Source organism: Sesamum indicum, linkage group LG10 (genome assembly GCF_000512975.1).
Source record: "Sesamum indicum cultivar Zhongzhi No. 13 linkage group LG10, S_indicum_v1.0, whole genome shotgun sequence".
Classification (NCBI taxonomy): domain Eukaryota; kingdom Viridiplantae; phylum Streptophyta; class Magnoliopsida; order Lamiales; family Pedaliaceae; genus Sesamum; species Sesamum indicum.
Window position 1 is genome coordinate 2,958,249 of NC_026154.1, and position 16,373 is coordinate 2,974,621.

At 36.4% G+C, this 16,373-nt stretch overlaps 4 protein-coding genes across 5 annotated transcripts; 2 read left to right on the top strand and 2 right to left on the bottom strand.

Moving 5' to 3' along the window:
- Positions 828 to 4,238, top strand: LOC105171764 (plastid-lipid-associated protein 6, chloroplastic). The gene is made up of 4 exons (XM_011092983.2): positions 828 to 1,293; positions 3,067 to 3,303; positions 3,424 to 3,550; positions 3,821 to 4,238. The coding sequence occupies exons 1-4, from the start codon at positions 1,012 to 1,014 to the stop codon at positions 4,033 to 4,035; spliced, it is 861 nt and encodes a 286-aa protein (XP_011091285.1). The 5' UTR covers positions 828 to 1,011; the 3' UTR covers positions 4,036 to 4,238.
- LOC105171765 (kinesin-like protein KIN-10A) lies at positions 6,287 to 10,241 on the top strand. Its single transcript, XM_011092984.2, has 6 exons — positions 6,287 to 7,114; positions 7,593 to 7,748; positions 7,867 to 7,974; positions 8,087 to 8,197; positions 8,284 to 9,684; positions 9,782 to 10,241. The coding sequence occupies exons 1-6, from the start codon at positions 6,461 to 6,463 to the stop codon at positions 10,052 to 10,054; spliced, it is 2,703 nt and encodes a 900-aa protein (XP_011091286.1). The 5' UTR covers positions 6,287 to 6,460; the 3' UTR covers positions 10,055 to 10,241.
- Positions 10,399 to 12,722, bottom strand: LOC105171766 (glycolipid transfer protein 1). Of its 2 annotated transcripts, none has more exons than XM_011092985.2 (7): positions 12,607 to 12,722; positions 12,198 to 12,327; positions 11,614 to 11,669; positions 11,233 to 11,363; positions 10,973 to 11,108; positions 10,703 to 10,834; positions 10,399 to 10,574 (listed from the first exon to the last, which is right to left on the bottom strand). In XM_011092985.2, the coding sequence occupies exons 2-7, from the start codon at positions 12,313 to 12,315 to the stop codon at positions 10,539 to 10,541; spliced, it is 609 nt and encodes a 202-aa protein (XP_011091287.1). In that variant the 5' UTR covers positions 12,316 to 12,327; positions 12,607 to 12,722; the 3' UTR covers positions 10,399 to 10,538. The 2 variants fall into 2 exon arrangements, with proteins under 2 accessions (XP_011091287.1, XP_011091288.1); XM_011092986.2 differs by having other exon boundaries at positions 12,642 to 12,716.
- On the bottom strand, positions 14,684 to 15,657 carry LOC105171800 (dCTP pyrophosphatase 1-like). The gene is made up of 2 exons (XM_020697287.1): positions 15,480 to 15,657; positions 14,684 to 15,027 (listed from the first exon to the last, which is right to left on the bottom strand). The coding sequence occupies exons 1-2, from the start codon at positions 15,597 to 15,599 to the stop codon at positions 14,791 to 14,793; spliced, it is 357 nt and encodes a 118-aa protein (XP_020552946.1). The 5' UTR covers positions 15,600 to 15,657; the 3' UTR covers positions 14,684 to 14,790.

Genomic DNA, 16,373 nt, shown 5'->3' on the forward strand with positions numbered 1-16,373 from the left:
TTAATTAATTATAAATAGTATTATTAATTAATTATAAATAGTATTATTAATTAATTAAATAAAATTTAATAAAATTATAACTATTTTAAAAATTGAACAAACAAATACTTGATGAAATTGAGCAAGATTGGTCTTGTTGGAATCGTCTGGATGACACGATTCGAACGGCTATGGTCTTAATCTGTGATTCGTCCTGACGGTGGAGAAATGGCAGCAAACAGCTTCAGCGTGCATTTTCGGCGGAAAAACTTCAAATTTTCATATCTTAACGAATATTTAATATAATTGAACTAGGTTGGTCTCGTTAGAACCGTTAGGTCGAGGCGAGTCCAGTGGCAGTGGTTCGTGATCATGGGTCGCTCCGGTGGTGGCGAATCGACGGTCGAAAGGTGCAGCGTTCGTGCTAAAAATTCATTATTTACGATTGATAAAACTTAAAATTGTTTGTGAGGAAATGTTCGTTTCATCAAGGGGTGTCGAACGGTATATTTGATGGTTGACAACTCGCCATAATGATGCCGAAATTTTAACGAGAAGTTGACAGCAATTCATCGTGAAATAATTTTTTTTTAAAAAAAAAAAAAATTGTCACCGCGGTTGACAACGCGATGACACAAAGAATTTATTTATTTTTAAATAAAAAATTGTGGCATCGCGGTGAGTAACCGTGGTGCCACTTACTTTTCTAACCCTTCCAATTTCATCCTACTTTACTAACTTTTTTTTTTTTGACATTTTTTTAATAAATTCCCCCATTTATAGACAGAAATAAGATCCATTGCACATATTTTAGATATAAACACAACACAAATCATGAAAAAGCCGTGTCACAGAAATTTTCTTGTCCCACATCATCATTTGAACCGACGTTGCATTCTTCCCATCCATCACTTAAAATTGGGACCAGGAACAAGGTTTCCGGTGCGTTCCACACAAATATCCCACCACCCAATCACAACTCAAAGAAAAATCGTTACTTGATCAATTTTCTTGAACTCATAGCCATCAGCCATGGCTTCTCTGCTTCAGCTGGCAACTCTACCACTCCCTCACCATCAATCAGTTTCCCCATCTTCATCATCAAATCTTCCTTCGACCTCTGCTTCTGGCACGACTGGCTTTTCAAGATTTCAGAATTTTTACCCTTCTTCAGCTTTTCACCGCGGAAGAAACTGTAATCTCAAGAAAGGTCTTATCTGCCGATCATCTTCTAGTGAAGTCACATTTATTGAGCCACCTGAGAGTAAAGCGTCGAAAGATGAGCTCATTGGGTCTCTTAAGTTCAAGTTGTTGGTATGAATTTTGACCTCTTGCTTCTGTTTTCTCTTTGCTTTTGATTCTCTCTTTTTTCTTTCTGGTTGCTTTTTGGTTCTGTTTCTGGTTTATAGTCTCATGCTTATTGATTTCTGAGGTGGGTTGTTGCTGATTTGCATTAATTCTTGGTGGAGTTGTAGATTCTTGGTTGTCTGACACGGGTTGCTTCATTTGTGGGATTGAATTTTTATGTTGTTCATAACTGGACTTAGTGTGTTGCGAATGTGGGTGAAGTTTGATTTTCTGGTTCCATAGCTTGTTCATTAATTCTCGTCCTGCAAATGTATTTGCTCGAAATTTGCTGGTTTCTGTTTGCCATGGTTTTGTACAACACTCACCAATATTTATGATTCTAAGGGTAGCTGTTGGGCTAATAGTTGTAGCTCAATGTGGTAAATTCAATTCAATTGTTTTGGAATGTGCAATGATGTATTTAGCTTAGTATTTGGAAGAGAACACCTTATTAGAAACGGAATTCTTAAAATTGTTTCCCCTTTAACGACATTCACTCATGTTGTCATTAGTTCATGTCGGTGTTACGCTTAAAATTGACAACTTGTTTGTGATCAAATATTTTCTTGTCCGATATCGGTTGGTCTGCCAAGATCAATATTTCATGAACATGTTTTCTCTTCTCCTTTCGCTTGTATAGGGTGTGACCCATTAGCACAACATTTTAGATGAAGATGTCGTGCAAGTAGATGCATAGAAGTGGTAGAGTGACATTGATTTTCTTCTCTGAGATGCTCTTTTCTGGACAGCCTATGTAGACCTATTTCCAAGATCTTGCTCCAATATCTTATATATGTGCCAAGCATCTCACGGAGAAAATGCTATTCTACTACAGTTTAAGGATAGGTTTGCATTTGGTCTTATGATTTTCATACAAGCAACTTTATTACATTTTCATGAAGGTATGGCCATAGACAGAACTGCTAGTTGTTAGGTATTGCCCAACCTTAATTACTGCAACAACAACAAGGATTGACTGCAACAATCATGTAAGAAGCAAGGAGTGGGGCGCAAGGGGGTTATGAGGCTGTAAAATGGTGGAAGTGATAGTTCTACTCTCAGGTAGTTTAGTTAGCTTCTAGTTGGAGCTCTGCAGTTGTGAGCATATTAGGGTTGTGTTTTATTGGAGAGATACCAAGATTGGGGAACAAAAAACAATAGTGGGTTTCCCTTAAGCTTGTCATTTGGTTGACTTCTTTGATCAATCAATCACCTTTTGTGAAGTAAAATTTCTGTTTTCCTCGGTATAATTGTTAGGAAATCCTAAGTGAACATTGAGGTGTCCCTGAATTGGAGAGTATTTAGGAAATAAGAAATCTCGTTTAAGTGTATGACACACTAGTTACCTGGATAGTCCTCCTTTTGACTTTTGGAAGAGACTACATGAGACTTCTGGTGAGCCATGCGATGCATATGCATATGTAGCTTCAAATCACTTGCCCTTTGAAGGTTTTGTTGAGATCTGAACAAACGGAGGTCCCTGTATCCTTAAATACAAAGTTCATGATTAAAAGTAAGTTAATCTGGATAAGCCTAGCCTGCATACGAGTTGCCGAAGCATCTGGTCCATACCGAGGAGCTTAGGCCAGAAAGCTAGCCCATTTTTTTTTTTTTTTTGGGGGGGGGGGGGGGGGGGGGGAGATACTATGGGGCAGAAAATCAAGAGTTGATCTCAATCTGCATATAATACATTGAAGAATATAGGTCATGGTTTTGATGCACCTGTGGCTATGATTGCAGAGTGCTGTCTCTGGATTAAATAGAGGTCTTGCTGCAACTGAAGATGATCTGCGGAAGGCTGAGGCTGCAGCAAAGGAGCTTGAGTCTGCTGGAGGTCTGGTAGATCTGTCGGGTGACCTTGATAAACTACAAGGCAGGTGGAAATTGATCTACAGCAGTGCATTTTCATCTAAGACCCTAGGAGGTAGCCGTCCTGGGCCACCGACCGGGAGACTTCTTCCTATAACTCTTGGCCAGGTATGACTGAGTGAGGCGATGTGTACTTGCTCGAGCAATGACTGCGGACTGGTAGTTGTTTTCTGGAGTATGCATTTTGAATATTTACTTGAATCTCCTGCTATTGTTGTTCTTGATCAGGTATTTCAAAGAATTGATGTCTTCAGCAAAGACTTTGACAACATAGTTGAGCTGGAATTAGGCGCTCCATGGCCTTTGCCGCCTGTTGAAGTTACTGCCACTTTAGCTCACAAATTTGAACTCATAGGTTAGTATTTCACTCAATCAGTTTTTGGCTTAAATGCTTACTTTACATTTCTTGTTCAATGTTAAAGCTTGATTTTATTCTTGGTGACCAATGCAATGATCCTAAGAGGGTCCTGGACCTTGAGTTTAGAACAATCACAACCATCTATATATGGTGAATTCCACATGTATCACATCACATGAATAATTGTGATTGTCCTAAAACCCCACATCCCATTACTTCCTAAGAACAACTCATCGGGAATGTGCTTATGTAATATTACGTGAACAGGAAGTTGCAAGATAAAGATAACATTCGAGAAAACAACCGTGAAGACTACAGGAAACTTGTCGCAACTGCCACCCCTGGATCTTCCCCGTTTACCAGATTCGTTTAGGCCGCCATCCGACACACGAAGTGGTGAATTTGAAGTTACATATCTAGACTCGGACACACGTGTCACTCGAGGAGACAGGGAAGAGCTGAGGGTTTTTGTTATTGCATAGACTTGGTCCTAAGCAATTTTAGTACTATGCTTTTGCAATGACAATTTTCATTTCAAATTATTGTATGTGCATTTGTTGTATAGAGATGTGGAAATGAATACCTACGAATTGTACTAAGGTCGCTCAAAGCTGCTTGTAAAGTGCGGATCCCATTACTTTCTGCTGCATTCTGTTTGAAATGATAGTCGAAGAAATATATCATATAATAGTAATCATTTCAGAAATGAATTGGATTCAAAATTTGCCTTATTTTTCCCTCGTTTTGGCCCTATTTATTTTGATGTATAAGTATGTATAAAAAAAATAGTATAGATTAATATAATATTTACTTTATTATATGGGGGCTCGGTATAAAATCAAAGCTCTATACACTTGAATAACTAATATCACATTGGGAGGTGGTATAAAATTAGTCCCAAGATTGCACCAAATGAGAATGACCATTGTGCCTTCGATATTTGACTGAATAATAATAATAATAATCATAATAGTAATGATGATTATGATGATAATAAAATAATAGTGACAATAACAATAATTATAATAATAAAATAATAATAATTTATTGTCTATTAAATTTTGTAACCAAGGGCTCAAATGTAATTTTTCTGTTAAAAGCACATGGATATATCAAAATAACTACTTGATAGAATTTATCCTGTTTTCAATACGTATAAGTAAACACCTAACTAATTATACATGATTATTTTTTTCATTCATTCAGTAAAGGATAATCTTGTCATTCGTTTAATACGATCCTCAAAGTAAATGGAGCCTTACTTTGCATGATAAGCTTAAATAACACTAATAATATATGTTCATCACGCACTTACTCTGTATCACAAGTGCCCGGTTCTTTATGTTGGGCCTTGCTATTTCACTGTTGAGGTAAGACAACTCAACCTTAGATGGGTTGAGTTGTCCGACATTTTATTAGAAATAAAAATGATTGTGCAAAGTTATTTGTCTTTGAAAAATAATCAATCCATCAAAGTAAACAACTGCACAATCCAATCAGCAAAATAAAATCCCACAAAGTAAACAACTTATAATTAATCCAGGATTTTTCTATCATTCATTTAGTTTACATTTATCCCATCATCTATTTAATCGAATATACTCAAAGTGAACACACCTAAGTGAACATTGCGCATGACAATGATATTTCTTGATTTCATTTTAGAGTTTAAAATTTTTTTGTAGTTTTCCGATGAAATAATCTTGATCTGGGACCAACTTCACGGATGGCGTAGCTAATTTGATCTGGAAATGGGATCCACTAGATCAATCAAGTATGAGAGGTTAGATTTGCGATGGTTCTCAATCCAAAAAAATAAAAGTAACTTGCAATGCAACTTGTTAAGTTTGTCGGAGTGATCTTAACTAAAATCTTTCTACACTTAGGAGTTCGCTTAGAGTAAAAGTGGGATTGAATAACTAAATTTTAATATCATGACTACACGGCTACCTAATGAAATCAATCAGTACTTATAAAGGGTCAATTATTAAAAATCGTAGAGAGCCATATGTCAAGTAAGAGGCCCTTGGATAGTTGACACAACTACGTGTCGAGTTGGTAAATTTTGATTAATGAGGGAATTTATTTATTAGACATAAATAAACTTAAGAGATAATAAATGTAATTTCTCAAACCACAAAAGATTCACATATAATTACACCAAATTTTATAAGAGGGCATTGTAATTATCTCGCTAATTAATGTTGAGCAATAAGTCTGAATTGAGAAACAAGTTTGTTAGGGAGATTGCATGCGCATGAACAGGGCAAAAAATTGTGGCTGCAGAGATTTGAAAATGTGAGCTCAAAAGTCAAAATGATGTGCTTACTTGAGTATTTGTAAAATCGTGTTTCGAATTCTTTCGTCACTTGTTGGATTAGGTTTGCTTCTTAATTAGTAGTTGCCATCACTTTCTTAAATATTTTTTTTAATCTTTAATTTGTGTATATATTCACTTGAAAAAAAATTAATTACAAATAAGATAATTTCATTAAAAAAATATTTAAATCATAATAATTAAATTAAAAATAAATAAAAATTTTCATTTATTTTGTTTTTTTTCATTCATAAATAAATAAATCAACAGAATTAACATGTAGGAATTTATGGTCTTTATTTGATGGGCCCGAGCCCCAGTAGGAACAGCGCAAAGGTTCACGAATATAGACGTTACAAGTCGTAACGGCTACTTATAATTTAAATCAAATAATTCTCCCTCCCTTGCTTCTTTCAATTCCAAGAAATCATCTCGTCTTTTCATCTTTTCAGAGAGTTTTTCAATTCTCTCTCTCTCTCCATTTTCGCTTCTGATCTCTCTTTTTCTCTTCATTTTTTGCTGAGTCCACAGCTATTCAGAAACCCAGTGAAGAATCTGTTTGAGTTTGATAAATCCGGTGTCCTGCAGACATGGCTCCTACACCAGCATCAAAGTCAAACCACTCGACGCCTTCATCAAAACTAAATGCAGCCCACCAGCAATCCAGGACCCCTCAGTCGAAGCTCCGCTTGAATTTCCCCAAAGAATCCTCCGCCGCCGCCGGTGCGCCGCCTGAGCACCCGGTGGAGGTCATCGGGAGAATACGGGATCACCCGGAGCAAAAAAACAAGCCTCCGGTGAACCCATCAACCTTACAGATTCACAGCGATGGGAAGTCGCTGAGAGTTAAGACGGAAATCGGGTACCGGGATTTTAGCCTAGATGGAGTTTCACTGTCAGAACAAGACGATCTTGAGGGGTTCTACAGAAAGTTCGTGGAGTCTAGGATTAATGGTGTGAAGCTGGGGCAGAAATGCACGATCATGATGTACGGCCCGACGGGTTCTGGCAAGAGTCACACGATGTTCGGGAGTTCCACGCAGCAAGGGATTGTTTACAGGTCTTTGAAGGATATTCTGGGTGAAGGGGTGGAGGGTGGTGATGATGAGAAAGTAGGGGTGGGGACATTTGTGCAGGTTACTGTTTTGGAGATATATAATGAAGAAATATATGATCTTCTGTCATCAGGCAATGCTGGTGGAGGGTTTAGTTTTGGATGGTCTAAAGGTGGCTCTGCTTCTAAGGTGATAATTTTTAGCAGTTGTTTTGTAAGAATAGGTGAAACTTGCATGAGTTTTTGTTTTGATCATATGATTGAACTGATTTTGGTAGAATAAGCTGTAAGATAGCAATTCTTGGTGCATTTTCTGTGCCTCATTTTGGTGTTTCAGAAATAACATGATTCTGGACTTGGATTCGGGTAGAGTCGATCAGTCTTTTTTACTAGATCTTATCAATATGATGTTGTTGAAGAAGAAATCAGTTGCAATAATATGAGCCTTTTACAGACTAGTTTACATGTAAAAATTCTATCTTGAATGTTCCCTTTTGAATGCTAGGCTTTAAGTTTGATATACTCTAGATGTTTGTTTGTTAGGCCAAGGCATTTTTGGCAAAGAAAATTGTGTTTGATACTGAATACACCTTGTAATATGACACGTAGACCACTTCTCGTTCTGCTTATTAGGTTTTCGGTGTTTTTCTCAAATATGTATTTTTCAGGTGAGACTGGAAGTAATCGGTAAGAAGGCGAAAAATGCTACCTTTATTTCTGGAAATGAAGCTGGAAAGATGCTGAAGGAGATTCAGAAAGTGGAGAAGAGAAGAATAGTGAAGAGCACACTCTGCAACGAGAGAAGTTCCCGAAGCCATTGCATGGTATCAAACATCGAAAAACACTTAATTTGATCATTCAGAGCTGTTACTGTGTGTAACTTGCAAACTTTGCTGAATTACCTTGTGTTCTCTCTTTGCCTTTTCTGCCACACTCTTGCAGATAATTGTCGATGTCCCAACAGTTGGAGGCAGGCTTATGCTTGTGGACATGGCAGGTTCAGAAAATATTGAACAAGCTGGTCAAAATGGTTTGGAAGCAAAAATGCAGGTAGGGTATATGTTAAAGATTTCTCTAAATTATGTCCTGCAAAATTATGATTACTTGTACTGTTCTTGAATCCAATGAAATTTTAGTTTATTTGCTTTTCCTGTGAATGCAGACAGCAAAGATCAATCAGGGTAATATTGCGCTGAAGAGAGTGGTTGAATCTATAGCAAACAGTGATTCTCATGTGCCGTTCAGAGATAGCAAGCTAACAATGCTACTTCAGGTGTTTGTTGTACATGCATTTATAACTCGAGTTAGAGCGTATATACCATTCACTGGTTTCTGAAGTTTGTCTGACGTTTTGAACAGGATTCTTTTGAGGATGATAAGTCCAAAATTTTGATGATACTTTGTGCGAGCCCGGATCCAAAGGAATTGCATAAAACTATTGCAACTCTGGAATACGGGGCAAAAGCAAAGTGCATAGTTCGTTGTCCTCATACACCGGTTAAGGACAAAGGGGCTGAAGATTCTTCATCTGCTGTTATTTTGGGTTCAAGAATTGCAGCTCTGGACCAGTTCATCTGCAAGTTACAGGTCGAGAACAAACTCAGGGAAAAAGAGTGCAGTGAGGCAAAGAAAGAGCTTAAGAAGAAAGAACAGGAGATTTCTGCACTGCGGGCTAAGCTTGCAGTAGTAGAAGGAAGAGGAGAAGAGGCTAATGAGGAGGAGATCAATTCGAAAGTAAACGAGCGGACTCAGATGCTGAAAAGGGAACTGGATGTGAAGATACACGAATGTCAGAGAATGGCCCATGAATTTGTTGAGACAGAAAGGAGGAAGATGGAAGCAAGAATGTTTCAACAGCAACAAGAAGTTGAAATGCTTAGACGACGCTTAGAGGAGATTGAGTCTGAACTTCGTCTGTCAAATGCTGGGAGTACACCAGCAGAAGTGGAAGGAAGCAGCTTCATGAAAAGGCTGTTGGAGGTTTGTTCTGAAGATTCGGACATGGTTAAGTCCATGGATTTGGTTAAGTCAATCGACATGGAAACTACTGTTCTTCACAAAGCAGAAATTCATGGAACTAATCCTGTTTCAGGATTCACATATGCAAACGATTTCAGTGAAGGAATATTGAGCTTTCCAAGCAAAGCAGGCCTGACCACCGTATATGAGGAAGAAGAGAACGATGATGACGAAGAAGATAAAGAGAGTCTCTTTGACGACGAAGTGCAGAAGGAGGTTATCGAGGAGAAAAGGATCATAATTACACCTGAAGTTTCAACCCAAGATCCAGAGAAGTCTGACTACTTTAAAGATACGGTTGAGCTTGGAGGATCAATAGCATATGATGAACCTGAAAATCCTAATGATGCAGCCTCTTCTCGGCAAATGAGGATTCAGAACATTTTCACTCTCTGTGGGGGTTATAGAGAACTTTCTCAGCATGATGGCAACAGCACACCTATGCCTGCAGCAAAGACGTTGGATGAACTTGAGGCGGAACAAAACCTGGATGATCAAGAGCAGGAAAAATTAAGGGGTTCAGCTGAGATAGCAAAGAATTTGAAGGAGAATCATAATCCATTAGATGAAGAAGCATCTCGTGTTGAAGTATATGTAAAATGGGAGGCATCAAAAGAAAATCCTGGTAACTTTATCACCACATTGAAGGTTTTGAAAGATTCCACTCTTGCTGACTTGCGGAAGTTAATAGAAATCCATCTTGCTGGCGATCATCAAGGTTTTGCTTTCCTTGTTCTTGGGGTATATTTCTCTACTGACTTTACATTTTAGGAGTTTGTCATTATCATTATTCTGTTAGTACTCTGCTGTCCGATTCTTACAGGATATGTACAAACAGGATCCTTCTGGTGCTCCTGTGTCTAAGGACAAGGAGGCTACAACGAAGACAAGCAAGCTTCCTATCTGCAACAATCAAGTACATGGCCGCCTAGCTTGTCTGCGTCCCATGAAGTCAATTCAGCCGCCGTCTCATTTGCCATTTAGTCCTCTGGAAAATAAGCTGCCAAACACTCCAAATTCACATATTGGCAAGAAAGCTGATGATTGCTTCTCACCTAAGATAGCTCAATACCTAAGCTCAACACCTCTGGTTACTCTTAGAAGACTTTAACATCGATGATTCAGGTATGTCCAGATGTTTGTAATACTTGAAGTATATGCTGTAATTACACTGTATCAGTCTAGTATTTGCTGTAACTATATGCTAAGTACATGTAGTTTTGTACTCCTGGTGCATGATGTAAGCAGCATGATTACCATTTGATTATGGCTGCAAGTATGATGATGTGCTTTGTTCATACTTCTTTCATTTACAATATAGTCAAATTAAGAAAAGAACTGTACCATTCACACAGGAAAACTTGCTCTAATTGTTCATTATGCAGTAAAATGAAATTGCATATGTTGTCCAAAAAGGACATTGAAGTCACTATGCGCTTAAACCTTTCCCAAAACTAGGAAAAGCTTCATTAGGAAAATTGCATAGAAAGGATTCAAATATCTGGGCAAGAAACGAGGAAAGTACAATAGGATTATGAAATGGCAAATGAGAAATGTGTAGGCGATTATACACAGAGGCAGAGAAGCCAATTCCTTCATGAAGATTTCATACTGTCCAATCCAAAACTGGCCTGCACAGGAAACATTTGTGTTTAAACATGTAGTTCTTGACTTATACATGAGCTGAGAAGAGGTTGTAATTCGTTTTCTCTTTTCAGACATGTTCTGCAGCAATTTTCATGAGCGTAAAGACTCTTACCAGAAACTTATGAATCTCTCCTAGGATTGGTGAGAAATTTGTGCAGAATTTTTGCATATCACCATAAATGTCTCCTTCAGTGCCTATTACCTCCATGAACTTCTTCCTGTCTGGTGCAAGCTTAATAGCAACCTTTGTTCAACAATACAAATCTCTCTATTACTTCACTAAAATATCACAATGTTTATACAAAAATGTCCATAAACAGCCATCGCCCCAAAAATCTGATTATCTGATAGAAGAAAATCTGCGTTAAAATCGAATTATTACCGAAAAACTTGAACTAGCAAGCCAACCATGCCATTTCTTCAAGGTCTTGCTGTATGCGCCATTGCAAACTTGCGACATTGACCAATCTCGATGCTCACATAGATTACGGAACAGTTCGACTAAGAAATCCATTGCTCTGCAACATCATAAAATAACAAAGCTTAACCTCGTCTTACACAGAGTACCAATTTAAAGAATATCATAAGCATGTTGACTAGGTTGTAAATGGGAAAAAGGCGGGTCTCAATAGCAAGTAGTACCTCGTCAACCAAAGAATCCCGTTCGTGCAGCTACATGATGATTTAGCAGTCTTCGTCTCAACTTCAGCTTGTACCATGTTGTACAGGTAGTTGAATCTCGAGGTGTTTGAGTTGTACTTATGTTCCAACCTCTACAAGTTAATCAACACAAAGAAAGTTGCCTCAGCATCAGAAAAAACAATGTAAACGAGTGAGCTAGTTATGCTGCGCTTGTATTTTGGTGAGAACAATGAAAGAGAAAGAACTGTCAACAAACAAAGCACGGGTGAACTGAGGAAAGATTTTTCCTGAGCAAACATAGCATAATGTTTGAATGTGTTCAAACTCGAAAGATTTATGTAAATCGTGTAGGTATATATATAGTCGAGAGAAAAATCTCACCGAGATATTACCACTGATATCAGATTTTACGACAGTCATGGCAGCCCCAAATTTATCTAGCACCGGAAATCAAACAAGTGAAATTCATTTTTGGAAGCAAAGACAACTGAAGTACAAATCATTAACATAAATATAAACAAATACTAAATAAAGAAATCATGTCAAAAAAGAAACTCAAAACTGGAGGTAGTCATCATTCTACAATTATCTAGTACAAATTCCGCTGGTAATCGGACAAGAGCAGCCCATTGGAATATTGTCCAACTTAGTTATTCATAGCTCCACCAACATGCTAAGAATTAACTTCAGTCTGCATTACGTCAAACATTACAAGTCATCCACCACCACCCATAATACATCTTCAGAGAATGGGGAGTTCCACATACCATATCATCCAGATAGAAAGCTAGTGACTTATAGCTAGGTACTATACTGTTGGTAAGAAATACCATAGCTTAAAATTAAGGATTATGGCACACAAGAATGCAAGAAAAAGAATGCCTGCTCCAGTTATGGCATTTCACCTAATAAAACTACTTTTCTTACAAAAAAACAGGCAATTGAATTACGAAAGACAAACAAACCTAAGATAGGCAATACGAGTTTGCAGACATCCAACAAAGGCTTGGTCTGCATATCCCCTTGTTCAGATTTGATATGCTTTATTCCTTCCAGACAAGGAGCAAACACTGTTTCTGCCATTTCTCCACTTCTCTGCAAATATATTATTATTACATACAATTTCTTCTACCAACCTTTGTGGGATTTCACTTTTCAATCTTAAAAATCAAATTAAAAGGAAAGAAGAAAAGAGGTTCCAAAATCCCATTTCAAGAATGCTGCCATGCAACTCCTCAATCTGGGAGTCTATATAGATATTTATGCAAAAATTACAATTTCAAGAAAAATATATGTATCAGGAACATTATTGTGAAAAACCATAGATCAAAAATATGCAGGAAAAATGAAATGAAAAAGAAATATTATACTCACATAAAATTGATTATAGGAGAATGGTGATGAAGAACCTGAGATTAGAATGTGCAGGAAAATGGACAGGATTCTGAGAAGTTGTGCATCAGAATTATGTGACTATAAATGGTAATGTATATAAAAGTATTTGATGCAGATTATAATTTAGAATGTAGTGTTTTTGTAGTATTAATTAATAAAATAATTTAAAAGAAAAAGAAAAATAGAGTTGAAGGAAGTCTACGGGACATGAAGTGGTGGGTGCCATGTTTTACTGATTTTGAAAATACCCGCGGCTTCTGCGGCGATAATGTTACCTTCGATGTCGCATTTCCATCCAATATTTCTCTTCTACTTATTTCTTCAATTATTAATATTCTTTCCATTATTGAAAACCATCTAAATGCATTTTATTCTATGAAAATATTTTCAGTATGAAGATTTTCTGTTTGGGATCTTTAACTAAACAGTGTCATAAAGTTCTCCGAATGCTAAATATTGAAATATTTTCTTAAATCATATTAAGATAATTTATAGTTGAAACATATATTTGGTGATTATAAATCGTATAAGAAATGTTATTATATCATAATGTAATTACTTTTGCAGGGTGAAACTAATACGTGATGTGGCTTGCGACTCGATTAGTGTCCTGTTGCACGAGGTATTGTTCGCTCTGATTTTGTACAAGTTTTATGGTTTTACTTTGAAAGGTGTCTCGTAAGGAAAATGATGCGCTTCTTGTGTGCAACCAATATAGGACATTTGTCTACATCATCAACCCCTCTGGAAGGGGCACATGACCTTGTTCCCACATATGGCACCCAATGATTTGGCTTATGGTAACCCGTTGCGTGAGCTATTATCCGCTCTTGCTTCGTATGAGTCTCGTAGTTTTGTCTTGAAAAGACAACTCACTAGGGAGAAAAGGCCTTAGGCTTATAAGCCGCTCAAACTTCATGGCTACAACCAATGTAAGACGTTTGCCTACATCATCAGCCATTTAAACGAGGAGCACATGGCATCGTTTCCACAAATGACGCCAAATAATGTCTTATGACTTGACTGGTACCCTTTTAAGCAAAGTATTGTCCGCTTTAATTTCGTACAAACCTTATAGTTTTATTTTAAAAGAATATCTCACCAAAAAATTAGACATTGAGGCTTATAAGCTGTTGAAATTCATTACCTACCTTACTTACATCATCATCTTTATCCAAACTTTTATTAAAAATTACAAATTCCTCTAGAGTTTCTCCTAAATGCGAACTACTCGTTGAAGTTTGAAAAGATACGCCACTTATGACAACTTTGTAATTCTTGAAAATCTTGATTGATCTAGCTCAAGATCTGACCAACCCCAATGTTGAGCAATCCTAAGCATATGTATTGGAAATTTGAGAACAAACACACATTTGGGCTAATTTTGAGGTAATCAACTAAAGTTTTTCAATATTTAAATCAGTTCAAGTACAAGTTAGAAGAACTTGAATACTAATATAGTCATTAAAAAAGGGGATATCACACTTTCGATTTCATATGATACAATATTGCACTTTTGGTTCTATAGTTTACAGACTTAACATATTTAATCCCATAGACTAAAACAGTGTAGCATTTGGGACAAAAAATACTACAATTTTTTATCTTATAAGACCAACAATACTATAATTTTTAATCATGTGAACCAATATGCTAAGCTCATAAATTGTGGGATCAAAAGTGCACACCCTTTATCTTGTGGGACTACAAATAAAGTTTTCTCCACTAAAAGAATAATGTATTTTAATCCTATATTGTTAGAAGTTAAGAATAAAAAATCCGTACTATATAGATTCACATGTCGAAATCTCTTCCATCTAAACAATTCCTTTCTGTGGGGTGAGGTGAAACCCGGCAATGGAAAAATGCCCATACCTTTTCTTGTTGTGGCATTTTGAATCCTATAGGGAGGAGGAGGGGCATCATGAATGTTTTTCCTATTTCTACCCCTATCTAACAACTATTGATTATCATCTTTTATAATGTGTGTTTTCATGCAACTTTATATAATTCCCAATTCAAATTCTCCAGAAAAAAAATGAAAAAAGAAGTATCAAATCCAAAAACATGTAAAATTACATAAAACAAAAGGTTTTGATTTAGAGAATTAAACATCAAAGTTACATTAATTATCTAATTTTTGCAAATTTGTTTTTGAAAGATCTAGGATGAGAAGGGGTTGGAGTTGGGAGGGTATTTGATGGCATTTTTGAGAAGCTTTTTGGTGGCAGCATGAGGAAGATCAATGCCACAAATGTCAGCCAATCTGATGAGGTAAAGAAGAACATCAGAGAGCTCTTCTCCAAGGTGCTCCTTTTCTGATTCTTCCCAATTTGCCAAACCCTTTTCCACCTCTCCTCTCCACTGAAATATCTCTGATACCTCTCCTACTTCACCAACCTGTTTCTCCAACAACACCAACATAAAAATATGCAAAAATAAACAAACACAATTTGCAAATATTCAACACAAATCCATGTCCATAATTGTAGGATAATTTTTATGTGTACTAATACAAAATCATTGGTCAACTATTTATACTAATGGCCCGACAAAAACTTTTTCAGGGATCACAATGTAACGTTGGATCAACAGTAGATCAAACTTCTGGATATGATATAGTGTCAGACTCCCGCACTCCGGTACCTTCTACTTTTCAATCATAAATGGGTTCTATGTACTTCATCGTACTTTTAGCATAAACTCATGAAATTTTCCCGACGAACTTCATATATACGAAAACGGGTCTCACATTGAAGTTATGTTGGCTATAACTAAGAAAGTTTTGAAAGTGAGTGATTAAAAGGTAGTGCAACAAGCAAAAGTGAAAATATATAAAGAAATAAGATTACCATTGCAAGGAGTAAATTTCTTGGAGTGTGATAGTTTTGCCAGTCTCTAGCCTTAGCAAATTCATCTAGTTTCTTGGCAAGCTCCTTCAAGCTGATGTCTTCCATGCCTTCCTCTTCCATCTTTATCTTGTTGCAAGAATTGATGATGAGCGTTATATCCCACAATTTAAAGTCAAAGAAAGGAATATTAATTTCTAACATTGAAAATAATAATGTTGAAATGAAAAAGGAACCTTAAACGTGGGCAAAAATTCTCCAAAGCTATGTATGTCTTTTGAAGTTATGTTTATTTTTGTGTATTGCATGAGATTCTTTTCTATCTCAACCGTGCAAATTGCCCAACCTACCTTACTATATTAATTTATACTAATAATTCATGTATATATCACTATGCCCATAATATTCTTTTAGGAATTCTAATTCAAATTGAGTTTGATCGGACCTAAACCAATGATGTGTACACTTACAGTGTGATTGGTGTATAATTTAGCGAAAGCGGCCAATCGTATGACAAGTGTATCACAATTATTCTGTAATTTCGATCAAACGTGATTTGAATAAAAATTTAAGTATTTTTTCTTTCTTTCACTTGTATTCTTTTTTCTAATGATGAGGTTCAACCATCCTTTAGCTCTTTGAGAATAGGCAAATCAATTTGCTGAAATTTTTGTGTTGCTTTGACCATTCCTCCTATTAGACTACTCGAATGTGTTTGATGGGATATGAGATGCTTATTTAAATGGTGGTAACAAGTTGTTTAATTATATACTAGTTGGACGTGACAATAATAATATTGTAGAAAAAAAATTTACTATAATTAAAATATCATTAACATAATAAAAATGTTATTGTAGAAAAATAATAATATAAAAATAATTATGATGAAAAAATAGA

Bases quoted from the DNA above. Each gene is read 5' to 3' on its own strand.
- LOC105171764 (XM_011092983.2), top strand. From the start codon at position 1,012: ATGGCTTCTCTGCTTCAGCTGGCAACTCTACCACTCCCTCACCATCAA. The intron at 3,304-3,423 runs GTATGACTGAGT...GTTCTTGATCAG, and splicing joins TTCCTATAACTCTTGGCCAG to GTATTTCAAAGAATTGATGT. The intron at 3,551-3,820 runs GTTAGTATTTCA...TTACGTGAACAG, and splicing joins TCACAAATTTGAACTCATAG to GAAGTTGCAAGATAAAGATA.
- LOC105171765 (XM_011092984.2), top strand. From the start codon at position 6,461: ATGGCTCCTACACCAGCATCAAAGTCAAACCACTCGACGCCTTCATCA. The intron at 7,749-7,866 runs GTATCAAACATC...ACACTCTTGCAG, and splicing joins GTTCCCGAAGCCATTGCATG to ATAATTGTCGATGTCCCAAC. The intron at 7,975-8,086 runs GTAGGGTATATG...CTGTGAATGCAG, and splicing joins GTTTGGAAGCAAAAATGCAG to ACAGCAAAGATCAATCAGGG.
- LOC105171766 (XM_011092985.2), bottom strand. From the start codon at position 12,315: ATGGCAGAAACAGTGTTTGCTCCTTGTCTGGAAGGAATAAAGCATATC. The intron at 11,670-12,197 runs GTTTGTTTGTCT...TTCCGGTGCTAG, and splicing joins ACTCGTATTGCCTATCTTAG to ATAAATTTGGGGCTGCCATG. The intron at 10,575-10,702 runs GTAAGAGTCTTT...TTTCCTGTGCAG, and splicing joins GAGAGATTCATAAGTTTCTG to GCCAGTTTTGGATTGGACAG.
- LOC105171800 (XM_020697287.1), bottom strand. From the start codon at position 15,599: ATGGAAGAGGAAGGCATGGAAGACATCAGCTTGAAGGAGCTTGCCAAG. The intron at 15,028-15,479 runs GTAATCTTATTT...TTGGAGAAACAG, and splicing joins GAAATTTACTCCTTGCAATG to GTTGGTGAAGTAGGAGAGGT.